We start from the raw sequence: 18,453 nt of genomic DNA on the forward strand, positions 1-18,453 counted from the left end.
CAAAGGGGTTAAAATGCTAATAACAAGACACTTGCTGCAATCAGTTGGGAGTTGAACAATGGGAACCACCCACATTCCTCACCGCATAGCTGTAACAAACTCATTACTTACACCGGATGTGTAATATGACAGCTAGAAAATGCATGCTGAATTGTTCTTATTAAACTAAAAGAACCAAAAACTATAATTATGTAATGCTGCTGCACTTCTGTTTCATATATCCAGACAACAACAAATTGTATTTATATAACAATACAAATATATGTAAAATGAAAGTTCTGCAATGTATGAAAGGTTATATTTCATCCATATCATCTGATCAGAAAGTGCTCGATGCTGCCATCTACTTCATAGAAGTAAGATCCTTCTATCCACCCCCTTGAAGAGTACAAAAGTTATTACAAAATAATTACAGATTTGGGACAATAGTACATTACGTTTCTTTCGTATAATTGGTAATGAGGCAGGAACAATAATAAGGTTCAAATCTTTGCCATTTATTTTCTTTTGAATACAATTTTAAAACATTTTGACGTGTTGATTCAATACAAAATCCACTTTAATGCCTTAGAGTTATCTGAATTGGGTAGTAATCATTTGAGATAACAGCATAGATTCATCTCCGAGACGTTTCTGTTGTGCATTTGGCACTTTAATCCAGTCCAGAGTAGAAAACTGCATAATTGATCTCCGTCTTATTCGTGAATCAACAACATCCTCAAAAGAGTCTCTGAAGTATATCAAATGGAAATAAAACGAAATAGTATCATTCTGACAATTTTTTTTTACTTCATATTACAAAAAGCAAGGGAAAATGTAAACCTGCATTCAATGGAACATCATACATGTCAAGAGTTTTTATTACAGTACATTTTCATACCATCAAATCAACCAAAGATAAATTGAAGAGTTAGAAAACTATTCTATTATTAAGAACACAAGAAATAGGAGCAGAAGTAGACCATATGGCCCATCGAGCCCATCAAAACGATCATGGCTGATCTTAGGATTCAACTCTATTTTCCCGCCCATTCGCCATATCCCTTGATTCCTTGAGAGACCAAAATTCTGTCTATCCCAGCCTTAAATGTATTCAATGATGGAGCATCCACAACCCTCTGGGGTAGAGAATTCCAAAGATCCACTACTCTTTGAGTGAAGTAATTTCTCATCTCAGTCCTAAATGATCAGCCCCTTATCCTGGGACTACCCCCGTGTTTAGATTCTTCTATCAGCGGAAACAATCTCTCAGCGTCTACCCTATCCAGCTCCTTTAGAATCTTATATGCTTCAATGAGATCACATCTCTTTCTTCTAAACTCCCAAGAATATAGGCCCAATTTAATTAGCCTCTTATCATAGGACAATCCCCTCATCCCAGGGACCCATTCAGTGAAACTTCACTGTAATGCCTCCAATGCAAGTATATCATTTCTTAAATGTGGAGACTAAAACTGCACACAGTGCTCCAGATGTGGCCTCACCAAAAGAATTGTACAAAAGATACTTTTGGTAGAAAATATATAGGACAAATTTTCCGCTATGCTGCTATTAACTTATATGTAAATAGAGACCAAATGATGTCACTCTTGCCTCTTCCCAGATTTCCTGTAATTATGTTAGGTGCAGATCAAGAGCATATTTCCCCTTTAAAAAATGGACACTTAGTGCTGTGTTAAAGTGACAGGCTGCTAGACACTGCTAAGTGCTGAAGGTTCGGCAATTGGTTTTTAACTTCATTTAGTTACCTCAGAAATTGTTCCTGAAGGCTGTATTATATTACTATTACTGAGGAAGGCTTTGTTATTTCTTTGTTAGTTCCACGTTCCTATACCATATTCGATATATCATTCCGTTAGCTTGCTTGGAGGAGGACGAAAAAGCTGATGCTGAGATGGATAACAGAAAGCAATACCACCACAGGAGAAGAAAGGCTCCAACTTGTCCATAGCACCCCAATCCCCATCCCTCCCCTCGCCTCAAAACAAGTATATAGACAGCAGAGAACTTTTGAAGACCCATCTCAGGATCAGTGCATTCATTACCTGAGGCTACCTAAAGAAATTATGAGGAAACTCTGTGACCTGCTATAGAAGGACCTGTGATTACCTTGAATCTGCCTTAGCTTCTGCTTGTAATAAAATCACAAAAACAGTGTGAAAAACTAAAGTTACCAGATAGATATACTTCAGGGAAGCAGGTTTGAATATTCTGATAAAAGCGTGTGTTCATATATGTAGACATTGAAACTTCATATACAGGCAAAAATGGCAATCTGGAAAGCTAAAATAAAAGCTGATCAATAGTTTCAATAAAGTTGATAACTGAAAAGCAACACTCTCAATTTGTTTGACTTTCCTTGGGCACTATTGTGATGTAACAACATCAGGGGGCTGACTAACAGAATATAAATTGGGGTGGCAACCATTCATACTCAGTTTCCAACCTGGTTTTGACACAACACAATTGCTTCTCCATGTAGGAACAGGTGTTTTCGCAGCAGCATTCCAACGCAAAAAATATGGTGATGGTAGCAATATATTTTTTAATCAAAATTCCCATCATACTGTCCCCACTGTGCTGAATTTAATATATGACCGTGTAAATGAGATATTGTAGCTTGCAAGGATCAGCTGATTCTGGAGAGAATTATTAAGCTTACTGCTTAGATAACTTTCATCTATGTTTTAGATTTTGCTGCATATTCCTTGATTTTCTTTTTCTTGGGTATTTACTGAGGTGAACTTTTAACTGTCAAAGTGAGGAGCTCACTGGTTCCCTGCAATTTTTAAACCCCAACCACATTAAAGGATATTTTCACGCTTATGGAGGGAGCAGTGAAATATGAATTGAACTGGAGGAATTATGGAATAAAGGTCAACTGTTGAACTGTGCTACAAAAAATGGACACGTTTGTGCTATAGGGAAGATGGAGTAGAGGTCAGGTGACCCCTCCTGTACTGTCAATAAACATGTTTGTCTGTTGAAGACAAAACTCATAATCCACGTCTGAATTAGCTTTGGGGAAAACAAACTGAAATGGAAAACAGCCTATTCCATGCTAACCACTCCTATCTGCAGGAATGGGGCTAACAAAGACTTTTACAGACAGACTGACTCCACAGCCAAGAATAAAATAATAGGTGTGAGCTAGCACCTATTTATCAAAATGCACCACATTCAGATGCCATCATGTAACAATACTACCCATATCCTGAAACATTGTATGAAGCATCCCAGGGGAAAGAGTGCTTCGTCACCTGACTGACACCCCAACCTGACAAGTTTCTACCTTAAAAGGTATCTCTCTGGAGAGAGAGAGGCAGAACAGTGAGAGAAAGACTTTTCCAGCCAGAACAGCTGTGAGACAGTTCCAGCTGAGCAGGAGCCCTGCTGATAACATCTTTTAAATACTGCAGCAGAGAAATTGCAAGGTGAATTTGGAACACCCCATCTGTGAAAGTGAACAAGAATTTACGCCATCAGCTTTGGATTGAGGCTTAACCACAAGGAGCCTTTTCAAGACAACAAATATTCTGGCCTGCATCGCTGAAAGATTTCCTCCCGAAAAGTGTCTGAAGATTTTTTAAAACAATAAACTCTTTTACAACAATTGGACTCTAATTACATGCTACTCTCTACTCTCTGTCTTTTCTTGTGTGTATGTGGAAAGGGGGGATGTGAATGCATTAGTAGGTGAAGTCGCAAAATTTTACGGTTATTATGCAAAAAAATAAATATTTATCATTCTTTTTAACTTACAAGAAATTCTGCCGTTGTCTATTTATTTGACCCTTGAAACACTCAGGGACTAAAACACTATTTTTAAAACACTATCTGCAGTCAGTTGACAGTTGAAAAGTGGAAGTCACCCACACCACTTCCCACCTGCCCGCAACAATATAAAGGACACAACATGGGTTTCCATAGGGAATTGCTGTGTATACCATGTTAATGGAAGAGAAGGAGAAAACCTGAAGGGGGCAAGCCAGAATGCGATGAAACTGGAAAGGCTGAGGTCAACCTGCAATTACACTCTTTATGATCAATAGGCACAGGAGATCTTACAAGGGCATGAGGGCACAGTTGAGCACTTTCACAGACTTATTTTCATCAAGTGGCAGTGCTGCATACAGACCTGCAACCTAGATCATGTGCCTGAATATTTATCCTACTGCCAGTCAAAGTGAGGAGAGCTCTTAACATTTATGCCATTGGCTCCTTCCAGGTTTCAATGGAAGACCAGAAACCAAAGATATGTTAATTAATAGTTAGTTCAGATTTCAAAAGGGAAGGTCATGCTTGACCAAGCTTATTGAATTCTTTGAAGAAGTAACAGAAAAGTAGACAAGGATAAAGCAGTGGATATAATATGCATGGATTTTAAAAGTTGTTAAGATATCACACAGTAGACTCATGAATAGCCTGTGGTGTGACTGGAATTGCTAAACAATGAAATTGCTAATTCTACAGATTCACAAATCAATGTAAGTATAAATGCAGATTAACAAGACCATAAAAATACACATAAAGCACTGAGGTTCATTTCTGGAGCAGCAGAATTCAAAAACAGGAAACCTATATATAACCTTGGTTCACATATATTAGAAAAAGGATATAGAAGCACTGGAGAATGTACAAAAAAGGATTTACAAGTTTGACAGCAGAAGAAAGACAACTATCAGGAAAGACCGAACAAACTGGGACTCTTTTCTCTGGAAAAAACTGAGAAGCAACCAGATAGAGATCTTTACAATTATGAAGGGGTTCAATAGGGTAGGCGTAGAGAAAATATTTCCATTTGTTGGGATGCCCAAAACTTGAGGGCATAAACATGTCACTAATAAATCCAATAAGCAGTTCAGAAGAAACTTCTTTACTTAAGAGTGGTGAGACTGTGGAACATGCTACCGTGTGGAGTGGTTGAGATGATTAGCATAGAGGCATTTAAGGGGAAGCACATGAGAAAGAAAAGAATAGGATATGTTGATAGAGTGAATTGAAGAGGAGTGGGAGGAGGCATGTGTGGAGCATAAGCACTGCCATGGACCAGTTCTGTCAAATGGCCTGTTTTTGTGCATTACATTGTACATTTCATTTTCCTAAAACTGCAATAAATCTCAACTGAACAGGTAACACACCAATAAAAAACAGGCAAAGTATATAAACTGCTAAGGACATTTGAAAACAGCAATCAATGTGCAGTCAATAAATAAAAAGGAGGCATCAAATTGCACCAATTATATTTTGTCCATTATATTGAACTCTGGTTAAAAAACCTGAATTAGGCAGATCTGTAGCACAAAGAACAAAGAACAGTACAACACAGGAACAAGCCATTCGGCCCTCCAATCCTGCGCCGATCCTGATGCCTGCCTAAACTAAAACCTTCTGCACTTCTGGGGACCGTATCCCTCTATTCCCATCCTATTCATGTATTTGTCAAGATGCCTCTTAAACGTCGCTATCGTACCTTCTTCCATCACCTTCCCCGGCAGCAAGTTCCAGGCACTCACCACCCTCTGTGTAAAGAACTTGCCTCACACGTCCCCTCTAAACTTTGCCCTCTCACCTTAAACCTATGTCCCCTAGTAATTGACTCTTCCACCCTGGGAAAAAGCTTCTAACTATCCACTCAGTCCATGCCGCTCATAACTTTGTAAACCTCTATCATGTCGCCTCTCCACCTCCATCGTTACAGTGAAAACAATCCGAGTTTATCCAACCTCTCCTCATAGCTAATGCCCTCCAGACCAGGCAACATCCTGATAAACCTCTTCTGTACTCTCTCCAAAGCCTCCACGTCCTTCTGGTAGTGTTGCACACAATATTCTAAGTGTGGCCTAACTAAAGTTCTGTACAGCTGCAGCATGACTTGCCAATTTTTATACTCTATGCCCCGACCGATGAAGGCAAGCATGCCGTATGCCTTCTTGACTACCTTATCCACCTGCGTTGCCACTTTCAGTGACCTGCGGACCTGTACGCCCAGATCTCTCTGCCTGTCAATACTCCTAAGGGTTCTGCCATTTACTGTATACTTCCCACCTGCATTAGACCTTCCAAAATGCACTACCTCACATTTGTCCAGATTAAACTCCATCTGCCATTTCTCCGCCCAAGTCTCCAACCGATCTATATCCTGCTGTATCTTCCGACAGCACGTTTGATAACTGACCAGCTTGGTTCACTGATGGTACTTGAAGTAGTAAACCTGTTACTGGAAGCTGGAATCTTCCTCACTTGACTCCAGCTAACCATGCAGCCCAAGCTATGGGAAATTTACTGGTAGTTTTGTACTGTTACGTTGTATGTTTTAGGTAGTTAAACCCCAGCAGTTACTCCAGCGCACAAGTCAGGATCCCTGACATCGGGTGCTGCTCCAGTTTGCATTGAGACAGATATCAACAGGAAAAAAAAGTAAGACTGCATATTGAAGAACTGGTCTTATCAATCAACTAATCAGTCTCCTGATGTTACCCAAGTACGTATCTGGCCTTATCCCATGGTATGTGGAGCACAAGCAAAAGAGGCAGAATAGACGTTAAAAAAAGTAATCTGAACTTGCTTCATAATTGCAACTGTTTCCATGCATATACCTAAACCATTTACAAAAATGCTATTTCTACAAAAAAATATATAAATTAAGAGAGATACTAACTTAATCTCTTTGTTCACTGGTTTGGAAATACCTGAAATAAAATCAAAAATGTTTTATTTAAGAATAGGCATTAACTATAATCAAGTAAGGCTAGAGGAACAAGTGCTCTCATGCTGCTTTCGCATTGTTCCATCTCAAAAAATTAATGCTAGTATTTTGCGTTTCAAAGATGATGAGCAAAGCTCTGTATATTTGTTAAGTATGTATATGCAGGGCTCTGCTTTGCATCATTAGAGAGAATTAAGAGTTAACACAAAAATAATACCTGTACCAGATTGGTTGTGTTATGTGACTGAGCTGTTAAAATTGAATCAATTTGGAAGATTGGGTGATGCAGTGGGTTACATTATTATACATTCACCTTTGGGATATGGGTTCAAATCCAGTCCAGACTGATGAAATAAAAGTTTTCTTTAGCTGTTGATTGAAGTCAAATTGTTTTGAGCAGTTTTGACATAATGGGACAAAGTTACTGCACAAAACTTTCCCAATGATTTAATCAGAGAGGCCATATTGATGGCTGATACAGGAAACAGAAATGCCACACTCCTACAGTATGGGTTAGCCTTCTGAGTTGAGAGTGACAGCCTACTTCTGGGGCAGAGTAGAGAAAACAATATCTGCCCTGTGCGTGTTTAATACAAACATAAAGTGCTGAAAAGTACTCTCGCAATTTCACACCTCAACTGAATGGCCACGAAAGCTCTCTCAACAAAATAAATGCTTGAAAAATACCGTGTTGCTAACAAATATAATCTGTGATGTGTAGCATAGTGGCACAGCATGATGATATATCCAACTAGTGCCCTACAAAGTGAGAGGAGGTGGATTCATGTATACAAGATGAATACCTGATTTTAGCTAGAGGGACTCAGCAAGCTATTTTCCCAGAGAAAGGGACATACAATTAAAGACCAGATCAAGTAGAGCCACAGTTGATACTGATCCAGCTTGGAAGCTGATATACTTACCTGTCTGGTGAGGAATTGATGTCTTCTGACCTAAAGTAGAAAGATAATAATTGGTAGGATTGGTTAATAACCTATTCAGTTTGTAGCATCCAAAGGGTAAAATATAAATGATACTGATTTCCAAGATTCTGATTTTAATGTGTCTATAATTTTATTTTTGGATATTCCTGAGATAAATTCTCTGATTGGGCTCCATTGAATGTTAGTCAGGTAGTGTGATGTTATCGTCACTTTGACTGTTATGAATGTTGGCCTGGTTTTGCAGTGAGATTCATTTAAACAGTATAGGTAGGCTCCAGGCCTCTACCAGAAACATAGAAAAATAGGAGCAGGAGTAGGCGAATCAGCCCTTCGAGCCTGCACCGCCATTCAATACAATCATGGCTAAACATTCAAACTCAGTAACCTGTTCTCGCTTTCTCCCCGTATCCCTTGATCCCTTTAGCCCTAAGAACTATATCTAACTCTTTCTTGAATATATTTAATGATTTGGCCTCAACAGCTTTCCGTGGTAGAGAATTCCACAGGCTCACCACTCTCTAGGTGAAGAAATCTCTCCTCATTTCAATCCTAAATGGCTTACCCCTTATCCTTAGACTGTGACCCCTGGTCCTGGACTCCCTCACCATTGGGAACATCCTTCCTGCATCTCGTCTGTCCAGTCCTGTTAGAATTTTGTAGGTTTCTATGAGATCCCCTCTCATTCTTCTGAACTCTAGTAAATACAAGCCTAATCAACCCAATCTCTCTTCATACATCAGTCCTGCCACTCCAGGAATCAGTCTGGTGAACCTTCGCTGCACTCCCTCCATAGCAAGAATATCCTTCCTTAGATAAGGAGACCAAAACTGCACACAATTGTGGTCTCACCAGGGCCTTGTATAATTGCAGCATGACATCCTTGCTCCTGTACTCGAATTCTCTCGCTATGAAGACCAACATACCATTTGCCTTCTTAACTGCCTGCTGCACCTGGATGCTTATTTTCAGCGACTGCTGCACAAGGACACCCAGGTCTCGCTGCACCTCCCCCTTTCCCAATCTATCGCTGTTCAGATAATAATCTGCCTTTCTGTTTTTGCCACCAAAGTGGATAACCTCACATTTATCCACATTATACTGCATTTGCCATGTATTTGCCCACTCACTCAACCTGTCCAAATCACACTGGAGCTTCTCTGCATCCTCCTCACAGCTCACAGTCCCACCCAGCTTTGTGTCATCTGCAAACTTGGATATATTACATTCAATGCCCTCACCTATATCATTAATATATATTGTGAATAGCTGGGGTCCTAGCACTGATCCCTGCAGTACCCCACTAGTCACTGCCTGTCACTCAGAAAAAGACCCTTTTATTCCTACTCTGTTTCCTGTCTGCAAACCAGTTCTCTATCCATGTCAGTACCTTACCCCCAATCCCATGTGCTTTAATTTTGTACGCTAATCTCTTATGTGGGAGCTTATCGAAAGCCTTCTGAAAGTCCAAATACACCACATCCACTGGTTCTCCCTTATCTATTCTACTATTTCCATCCTCAAAAAATTCCAGTTGATTTGTCAATCACGATTTCCCTTTTGTAAATCCATGTTGACTTTGTCCGATCCTGGCAAACAACAGGAGTTTTCCATGGAAACACAGCAAATCGCATTTACATAAATTGCCTTTACAAGTTGTTAACAGGGAATTGTCAGTTAGGTTCACCTCTGCTTGTAAATATGGGTAGGAAGATAATGGCCAGTGGGTGCAAAACGCCTCTGTTGCAGCCTGATTTGTCTGGCATCCCTCCATTGCACCTGCTCTTCCTCATGTTGATGGTGCATAATTCATAATTGATAATGAACCCTTTATTCAAATATCGTAGACATAGCATAAAAAAGTGGCAATGTCAGAATGTGGCACTAAACCAACTCATCAACTAAGTGGAAACAAAAAAACAAAATAGCCACAAAAATCCTACTAAGGAACTCTTTAAATGCATTTCCATAAACAATACACCCGAGCATCCCAGCGACACCCATTTTGTAAGGACTGGCAGATAGCATTGTGTTTTACCAGAATAAACACCAGAAATTGTACGGGCGTCAAAAGTACATTATCTGGGCCTAATTTTAGTATCATTACTGCAAACTGGCAGACACTTCTGGAGCCTGATTGGAAAATTGGATGGATTCTTTAACAGGTGGAAATCTCCGGTGAGGACATCTTCCATCATATTGTGATGTTCCCCTAAGTAGGACAGACTAAGGACAGGTTTGCAGCCAGATCCTGGAATTCCATGAAGTGTTGTGGGCCATCACCAGCAGCAGAATTCTCCACAACCACAATCTATAAAATAGGACGGCACAGTTTTTATTCCCCTATCTCCATCCAGCCTGAAGGCGGTGGCGTAGTGGTATTATCACTGAACTAGAAACCCAGAGACCCAGGGTTTTGATCTGGAGACATGGGTTCGAATTCCACCACAGCAGAAGGTGGAATTTGAATTTAATTAATAAATATGGAATTAAAAGCTAGTCTAATGATGGCTATGAAACCATTGTCGATTGTCGTAAACACCATCTGTTTCACTAATGTCCTTTAGGGAAGGAAATCTGCTGTCCTTACCTGGTCTGGCCTACATGTGACTCCAGACCCACAGCAATGTGGTTAACTCTTGCATGCCCTCTGAAATGGCCAAGCAAGCCACTCAGTTGTACCTAACCGCTATGAAGTCAATAAAAAGGAATGAAACCGTACGGACCACCCGGCATCGACCTAGGCCCCGGAAACAACAACGGAATACTCAGCCCTGTCGACCCTGCAAAGTCCTCCTTACTAACATCTGGGGGCTTGTGCCAAAGTTGGGAGAGCTGTCCCACAGACAAGTCAAGCAACAGCCTGACATAGTCACAATCACGGAATCATACCTTACAGACAATGTCCCAGACATTGCAATCACTATTCCTGGGTATGTCCTATCCCACCGGCAGGACAGACCCAGCAAAAGTGGTGGCACAGTGGTCTATAGTAGGGAGGGAGTTGCCCTGGGAGTCCTCAACATCGATTCCGGACCCCATGAAGTCTCATGGCATCAGGTCAAACATGGGCAAGGTAACCTCCTACTGATTACCACCTACCACCCTCCCTCAGCTTATGAGTCAGTACTCCTCCATGTTGAACACCACTTGCAGGAAGCACTGAGGGTGGCAAGGGCACAAAATGTACTCTGGGTGGGGGACTTCAATGTCCATCACCAAGAGTGACTCGGTAGCACCACTACTGACTGAGCTGGCCAAGTCCTAAAGGACATAGCTGCTAGACTGGGTCTGCGGCAGGTGGTGGGGGAACCAACACGAGGGAAAAACATACTTGACCTTGTCCTCACCAATCTGCCTGCCGGAGGTGCATCTGTCCATGACAGTATTGGTAGGAGTGACCACCGCACAGTCCTTGTGGAGACGAAGTCCCGCCTTCACATTGAGGATACAGTCCATCGTGTTGTGTGACATTATCACCGTGCTAAATAGGATAGATTTCGAACAGATCTAGCGATGCAAAACTGGGCATCCATGAAGCACTGTGGGTCATCAGCAGTGGCAGAATTGTACTCAACCACAATCTGTAACCTCATGGCCCGGCATATCCCCTACTCTACCATTACCATCAAGCCAGGAGACCAACGCTGGTTCAATGAAGAGTGCAGTAGGGCATGCCAGGAGCAGCACCAGGCATACTTCAAAATGAGGTGTCAACCTGGTGAAGCTACAACCCAGGACTACTTGCATGCCAAACTGCGTAAGCAGCATGCGATAGACAGAGCTAAGCGATCCCATAACCAACGGATCAGATCGAAGCACTGCAGTCCTGCCACATCCAACCGTGAATGGTGGTGAACAATTAAATAACTAACTGGAGGAGGTGGCTCCACAAATATCCCCAACCTCAATGATGGGGGAGCCCAGCACATCAGTGCGAAAGATAAGGCAGAAGCATTTGCAACAATCTTCAGCCAGAAGTGGCAATTGATGATCCATCTCGGCCTCCTCCTGAAGTCCCCAGCATCACAGATGCCAGACTTCAGCCAATTCGATTCACTCCGCGTGATATCAAGAAACAACTGAAGGCACTGGATACTGCAAAAGCTATGGGCCCTGAAGGAACGGCGATATAGTTCCAAGTCAGGATGGTGTGTGACTTGAAGGGGAACTTGCAGGTGGTGGTGTTCCCATGTATTTGCTGCCCTTGTCCTTCTTGTTGGTAGAGGTCGCGGGTTTGGAAGGTGCTGTCTAAGGAGCCTTGGTGCGTTGCTGCAGTGCATCTTGTAGATGGTACACACTGCTGCCACTGCGTCGGTGGTGGAGGGAGTGAATGTTTGTAGATGGGGTGCCAATCAAGTGGGCTGCTTTGTCCTGGATGGTGTCGAGCTTCTTGAGTGTTGTTGGAGCTGCACCCATCCAGGCAAGTGGAGAGTATTCCATCACACTCCTGACTTGTGCCTTGTCGATGGTGGACAGGCTTTGGGGAGTCAGGAGGTGAGTTACGCGCCTCAGGATTCCTAGCCTCTGACCTGCATGGAAGATGGCAGGATCCCCAAAGACACATTGTACAGCGAGCTCGCCACTGGTATCAGACCCACCGGCCGTCCATGTCTCCGCTTTAAAGACGTCTGCAAACGCAACATGAAATCCTGTGACATTGATCACAAGTCGTGGGAGTCAGTTGCCAGCTTTCGCCAGAGCTGGCGGGCAGCCATAATGACGGAGCTAAAATGTGGCGAGTCGAAGAGACTTAGTAGTTGGCAGGAAAAAAGACAGAGGCGCAAGGGGAGAGCCAACTGTGCAACAGCCCCGACAAACAAATTTCTCTGCAGCACCTATGGAAGAGCCTGTCACTCCAGAACTGGCCTTTATAGCCACTCCAGGTGCTGCTTCACAAACCACTGACCACCTCCAGGCGCGTATCCATTGTCTCTCGAGATAAGGAGGCCAAAGAAGACCTGCTTTTATAGCCACAGTATTTATATGGCTACTCCAGTTCAGTTTCTGGTCAATGGTAGCCCCCAGGATGGTGATAGTGGAGGATTCAGCGATGGTAATGCCGTTGAATGTCAGGGGAGATGGTTAGATTCTCTCTTGTTGGAGATGGTCATTGCCTGTCACTTGTGTGGTGCGAATGTTACTTGCCACTTATCAGCCCAAGCCTGGATATTGTCCAGGTCTTGCTGCATTTCTACACAGACTGCTCCAGTATCTGAGGAGTCACGAATGGTGCTGAACATTGTGCAATTATCAGCGAACATCCCCACTTCTGATCTTATGATTGAAGGAACGTCATTGATGAAGCAGCTGAAGATGGTTAGGCCTAGGACACTACCCTGAGGAACTCCTGCAGTGATGTCCTGGAGCTCAGATGATTGACCTCCAACAACCACAACCATCTTCCTTTGTGCTAGGTATGACTCCAGCCAGCAGAGAGTTTTCCCCCTGATTCCCATTGACCTCAGTTTTGCTAGGGCTCCTTGATGCAATACTCGGTCAAATGCTGCCTTGATGTCAAGGGCAGTCACTCTCACCTCACCTCTTGAGTTCAGCTCTTTTGTCCACGTTTGAACCAAGGCTGTAATGAGGTCAAAATCCTGGAATTCCCTTCCTAACAGCACTGTGGGTGTACCTACCCCACATGGACTGCAGCGGTTCAAGAAGGCAGCTCACCGCCACCTTCTCAAGGGCAATTAGGGATGGGTAATAAATGCTAGCCTGGCCAGCGACGCCCACATCCCATGAATGAATTAAAAAAAAAAGTAAAACTCTGCGGATGCTGGAAATCTTAAATAAAGACAAGACACGCTGAAAATACTCAGCAGGTATGGCAGCATCTGTGGAGAGAGAAGCAGAGTTAACGTTTCAGGTCAGTGACCCTTCTTCAGAACTGGCAGATATAAGAAATGTAAAAGATTTTAAGCAAGTAAAGCGGGGGTGGGGCAAGAGATAAAAGGGAAGGTGATGAAAGAACAAGGTCACAGAGAATAACTGACCAGAAGGTCATGGAGCAAAGACAAACAATATTTTTTTTTTTTAGTGATACAGCACTGAAACAGGCCCTTCGGCCCACCGAGTCTGTGCCGACCATCAACCACCCATATTATACTAATCCTACACTAATTCCATATTCCTACCACATCCCCACCAGTCCCTATATTTCCCTACCTATACTCAGGGCAATTTATAATGGCCAATTAACCTATCAACCAGCAAGTCTTTGGCATGTGGGAGGAAACCGGAGCACCCAGAGGAAACCCACACAGACACAGGGAGAACTTGCAAACTCCACACAGGCAGTACCCAGAATTGAACCCGGGTTGCTGGAGCTGTGAGGCTGCGGTGCTAACCATTGTGCCGCATATGTTAATGGTGTGCTGAAAGACAAAGCATTAGTACAGATAGGGTGTGAATGGACTCAAAATGAACAGCCACAAGCACAAACATGAAAATAACAGTGGGTAGGCACAGTAGAAACAAACTGATCAAACTAAAATAAAATAAACACAAAAAAGAAAAAAGAAAAAATAACTAAAAATAAAAGTTAAATGGGGGACCCGTCATGCTCTGAAATTATTGAACTCAGTGTTCAGTCCGGCAGGCTGTAGTATGCCTAATTGGTACATGAAGTGCTGTTCCTCGAGCTTGCGTTGATGTTCACTGGAACACTGCAGCAATACCAGGACAGAGATGTGAGCATGAGAGCAGTGGGGGTGTTGAAATGGCCAGCAACTGGAAGCTCAGGGCCATGCTTTTAGATTGAGCAGAGGTGTTCCGCAAAGCAGTCACCCAGTCTGCGTTTGGTCTCCCCAATGTAGAGGGGACCACATTGTGAGCAGCGAATACAGTATACTACTTTGAAAGAAGTACAAGTAAATCGCTGCTTCACCTGGAAGAAGTGTTTGGGGCCTTGGATAGTGAGAAGAGAGGAGGTAAATGAGCAGGTATTACACCTCCTGCGATTGCAGGAGAGGGTGCCATGGCAAGGGGACGAGGCAGTGGGGGTAATGGAGGAGTGGACCCAGGTGTCGCAGAGGGAACGACCCCTTCGGAATGCTGACAGGGGAAGGGAGGGGAAGATGCCTTTGGTAGTGGCATCCTGCTGGATGTGGCGGAAATGGCGCAGGATGATCCTTTGGATATGGAGGCTGATGGGGTGGAAAGTGAGGACAAGGGGAACACTGGCGCAGTTCTGGGAGGGACGGGAAGGGGTGAGGGTAGAGGTTCGGCAAATGGGCCGGTCACGGTTGAGGGCCCTGTCAACCACAGTGGGGGGCAATCCTCGGTTGAGGAAAAAGGAAGACATATCAGAAGCGGTGTCGTGGAAGGTAGCATCATCAGAGCAGATGCATCAGAGACGGAGAAACTGGGAGAATGGAACGGAGTCCTTATAGGAGGCAGGGTGTGAAGAAGTGTAGTCGAGGTAGCTGTGGGAGTCGGTGGGCTTATAATGAATATTAGTAGACAGCCTATCCCCAGAGATGGATACAGAGAAGTCGAGGAAGGGGAGGGAAGTGTCGGAGATGGACCATGTAAAGATGAGAGAAGGGTGGAAATTAGAAGCAAAGTTGATAGTTTTCCAGTTCGGGGCGGGAGCAAAAAAATGAAGGACCGATACAGTCATCAATGTACCAGAAAAAGAGTTGGGGAAGGGGTCCTGAGTAGGACTGGAACAAGGAATGTTCGATATATCCCACAAAAAGAAAGGCATAACTAGGGCCTGTGCGGGTACCCATAGCAACACCTTTTACTTGAAGGAAGTGAGTGGAGTTGAAGGAGAAATTGTTCAATGTGAGAACAAGTTCAGCCAGGCGGTGGATGGGGACTGGTTGGGCCTCTGCTCAAGGAAGAAGCGGAAAGCCCTCAACCCATCCTGGTGGGTGATGGAGGTGAAGAGAGATTGGACGTCCATAGTGAAGAGGAGGCAGTTGGGACCAGGAAACTGGAATTTGTCAAAATGAGGTAGGGCGTCAGAAAAGTCACGGATGTAGGTGGGAAGAGACTGGACCAGTGGAGAAAAGATAGAGTCAAAATAGGAAGAAATAAGTTCAGTGGGGCAGGAACACGCTGAAACAATGGATCTGCCGGGACAGTCCTATTTGTGGATTTTGGGAAGGAGATAGAGTTGTCTTTCAGGATGAAAGATTGCCACCTAGTGGAAATTTATAGGCATTGTAATTCTTACTTAGTTTTAAGTTGACATGAAGTCAGCCCTGAACACTTCAGCTATTAACAAACATTGGACAATCAAAGGGCAATGAGATAACTCTGCATGAGTATGTGATTGAGTATTCACACTCTCAAAACATTTAAAACATCTTGGGTATTGGTTGATAAAGGGGCCAAAGCCTGGCCCCTCCATATCTCTGTAATTTCCTCCAGCCCTACAAGCCTCCGAGATATCTGTGCTCCTCTAATTCCGGCCTCTTGAGCACCTTCGATTTTAATTGCTCCACCATTGGTGGCTGTGCCTTCAGCTGCCTAGGCCCTAAGCTCCGGAATTCCCTCCCTATAGCTCTCTGCCTCTCTACTTCACTTCCCTCCTTTAAGACACTCCTTAAAACCTAATGTTGTATGTTTGGTTAGTCTAGCTGAGAGATTATTGAGATTTCAATAATTTGAACATTAACTCTTTTATTACATTCTAACTATATACAGCTTTACATAAGTCTGTATGACTTCTCCAGTCTCTCTCACATGTGATCTCTTTCATCATCATGATGGGAGGTATTCCTTTCACTGTCTCAAACATTAACCTTTTCAAACTCTTAACCTACATCTCCCTCCAAGTCTTTATTCATATATATATATATATACATTCATTTTTTATTTTATTTTTACGTACTACCCCATCTCCCCCCAAGTCTCTAACATCAGAGATTCAGTCTGTCAGGAGGCTTCACAACTTTCCCTGATCGTGTTGTTGTCAGACAGTCTTTCTCTGAATTCTTGTTTCTTGACTTGGATGGCCTTCATTGAGGTTTGTATTATCCAGTGTTTTCTGAATTTCAGGTTCAACATCTGGTTCGTCCAAATGTATGACTGGTTGACGTCTTTGATGAATAGAAATAATATTTCTTCTGTTTCTTCTTATAGTACCTTCTGAAGTTTATACTAAATAAGATCACTGTTGATTCTCATCTTTCTGGACGATTACTCCTTGTCTGCCTTTGTCCCATACCCATACCTTTTCTCCTTCCCTCAATTTAGGTAGGGTCCTGGTATGGTATTTCCTATTATAATTATAGGCTTGTTGCTTTCGGTAAGACTCCCCTCTGTCTTGAACTCTCTGATAATCCTAAACTTCTAGCCCTGGAAGTAACTTTTTGGGTAGGATGGGAATTTGTGTTATAAGCTTCATTCCCATCAACAGTTCTGATGGTGCTAATCCACATAACAATGGAGCAGATCTGTAGTTGAGGAGCACTGCTTGAAAATCTTTATTTTACGTTAACAACGCTTTGATAGTTCTGACTCCTCGCTCAGCTTCACCATTAGATTGTGGATATTTAGGGGAACTTCTAAGATGTATAAATCCAGTTTTCCGCAAAGTGTATGATGTAGTCATTTGCAAATTGTCGTCCATTATCGAAAACTATCTGCTCAGGTATACCATGTGTTGCAAAGATTTCCTGTAACACTTGAATGACTGTCTCATTTGTCTTTGTGTACAAACAATTGACCTTAATCCACCTTGAAAAGTTGTCAATGACAATCAGGTAGAATTATCCATTAAATATGAATAGATCCATCCCCAAACATTCCCATGGTGTGATTGGGAATTGAGGCGAGATAAGGGGTTCCTTCTGATCCTGTGTACTGTACATACTTGGCAATTTGAAATAATTTCTTCTATAGCTCTCGATATTCCCGGCCACCACACGGACGACTGAGCCCTTGTTTTACATTTCGTTCTACCCATGTGGCCCTGGTGTCTATCTGGAGTGAGTCCAGAATCACCAGCCTCTCATAATATACCAGCAAATCATCCACAATCGTAAAGTGTCTTCCGTGCTCGAAGATTTTTATCCTCTTACCACTGGAATGCTGCTGCAGCCAACCTTGCTTGCAATATTGGCGGATATAGATGCATTCCTCATCTTGCATCTGAGCATGGTGAATTTCTTGCAGCTTTATTGAACTTGCCAGACATTGTGATACAGTGAACTGAGAAAATGACTCAATTTCATTAATAAAGTTAACATCCTGTTGTGTAGGATGGTCAACAGTAGCTCTGGACAATGATTCTACTGTCCTTTGTTGCTGGCACTGCACATATACTATTTCATACGTGAACCTCATTAGTCTCAACCAGAATCTCTGGATTCTTGGAGGCATCCTAGCGAGTTCCTTTTCATCAAGTAAGGAAACTGGGGGTTTGTGCTCTGTCTCTATGACAACCTTTAAGCCAATAATATAATCTGAGAACTTCTCACAAGCCCACGTGACTGCGAGAGCTTCTTTCTCTATGATGGTTTACCTCTGCTCAGTCTCAGACAATGCTCATGACGCATAATAAAATGGTCTTCAACATCCATCTGGCTGTTCTTGGAAAAGCACTGCCCCTAACCCTGTAGATGAGGTAAAAGCAAAATACTGCGGATGCTGGAAATCTGAAACAAAAACAAGAAATGCTGGAATCACTCAGCAGGTCTGGCAGCATCTGTGGAAAGAGAAGCAGAGTTAACGTTTCGGGTCAGTGACCCTTCTTAAGGGTCACTGACCCGAAACGTTAACTCTGCTTCTCTTTCCACAGATGCTGCCAGACCTGCTGAGTGATTCCAGCATTTCTTGTTCCTG

The 18,453-nt window shown here is 42.9% G+C and overlaps 1 protein-coding gene across 1 annotated transcript in view; it reads right to left on the reverse strand.

Annotated features, from left to right (window-relative positions):
• Positions 1–501: 501 nt before the first annotated feature.
• The window catches only part of LOC137380687 (leucine-rich repeat-containing protein 72), a 111,949-nt gene continuing 93,997 nt past the window's right edge, over positions 502–18,453 (reverse strand). The window contains exons 8-10 of the mRNA XM_068052930.1: positions 7,633–7,662; positions 6,662–6,692; positions 502–730 (exon numbers count right to left, since the gene is read on the reverse strand). Of these exons, the coding sequence (XP_067909031.1) occupies positions 574–730; positions 6,662–6,692; positions 7,633–7,662 (218 nt within the window). The 3' untranslated portion in view covers positions 502–573. The remainder of the gene's footprint in view (positions 731–6,661; positions 6,693–7,632; positions 7,663–18,453) is intronic.

This window comes from Heterodontus francisci, chromosome 2, assembly GCF_036365525.1.
Source record: "Heterodontus francisci isolate sHetFra1 chromosome 2, sHetFra1.hap1, whole genome shotgun sequence".
Taxonomy (NCBI): Eukaryota; Metazoa; Chordata; class Chondrichthyes; order Heterodontiformes; family Heterodontidae; genus Heterodontus; species Heterodontus francisci.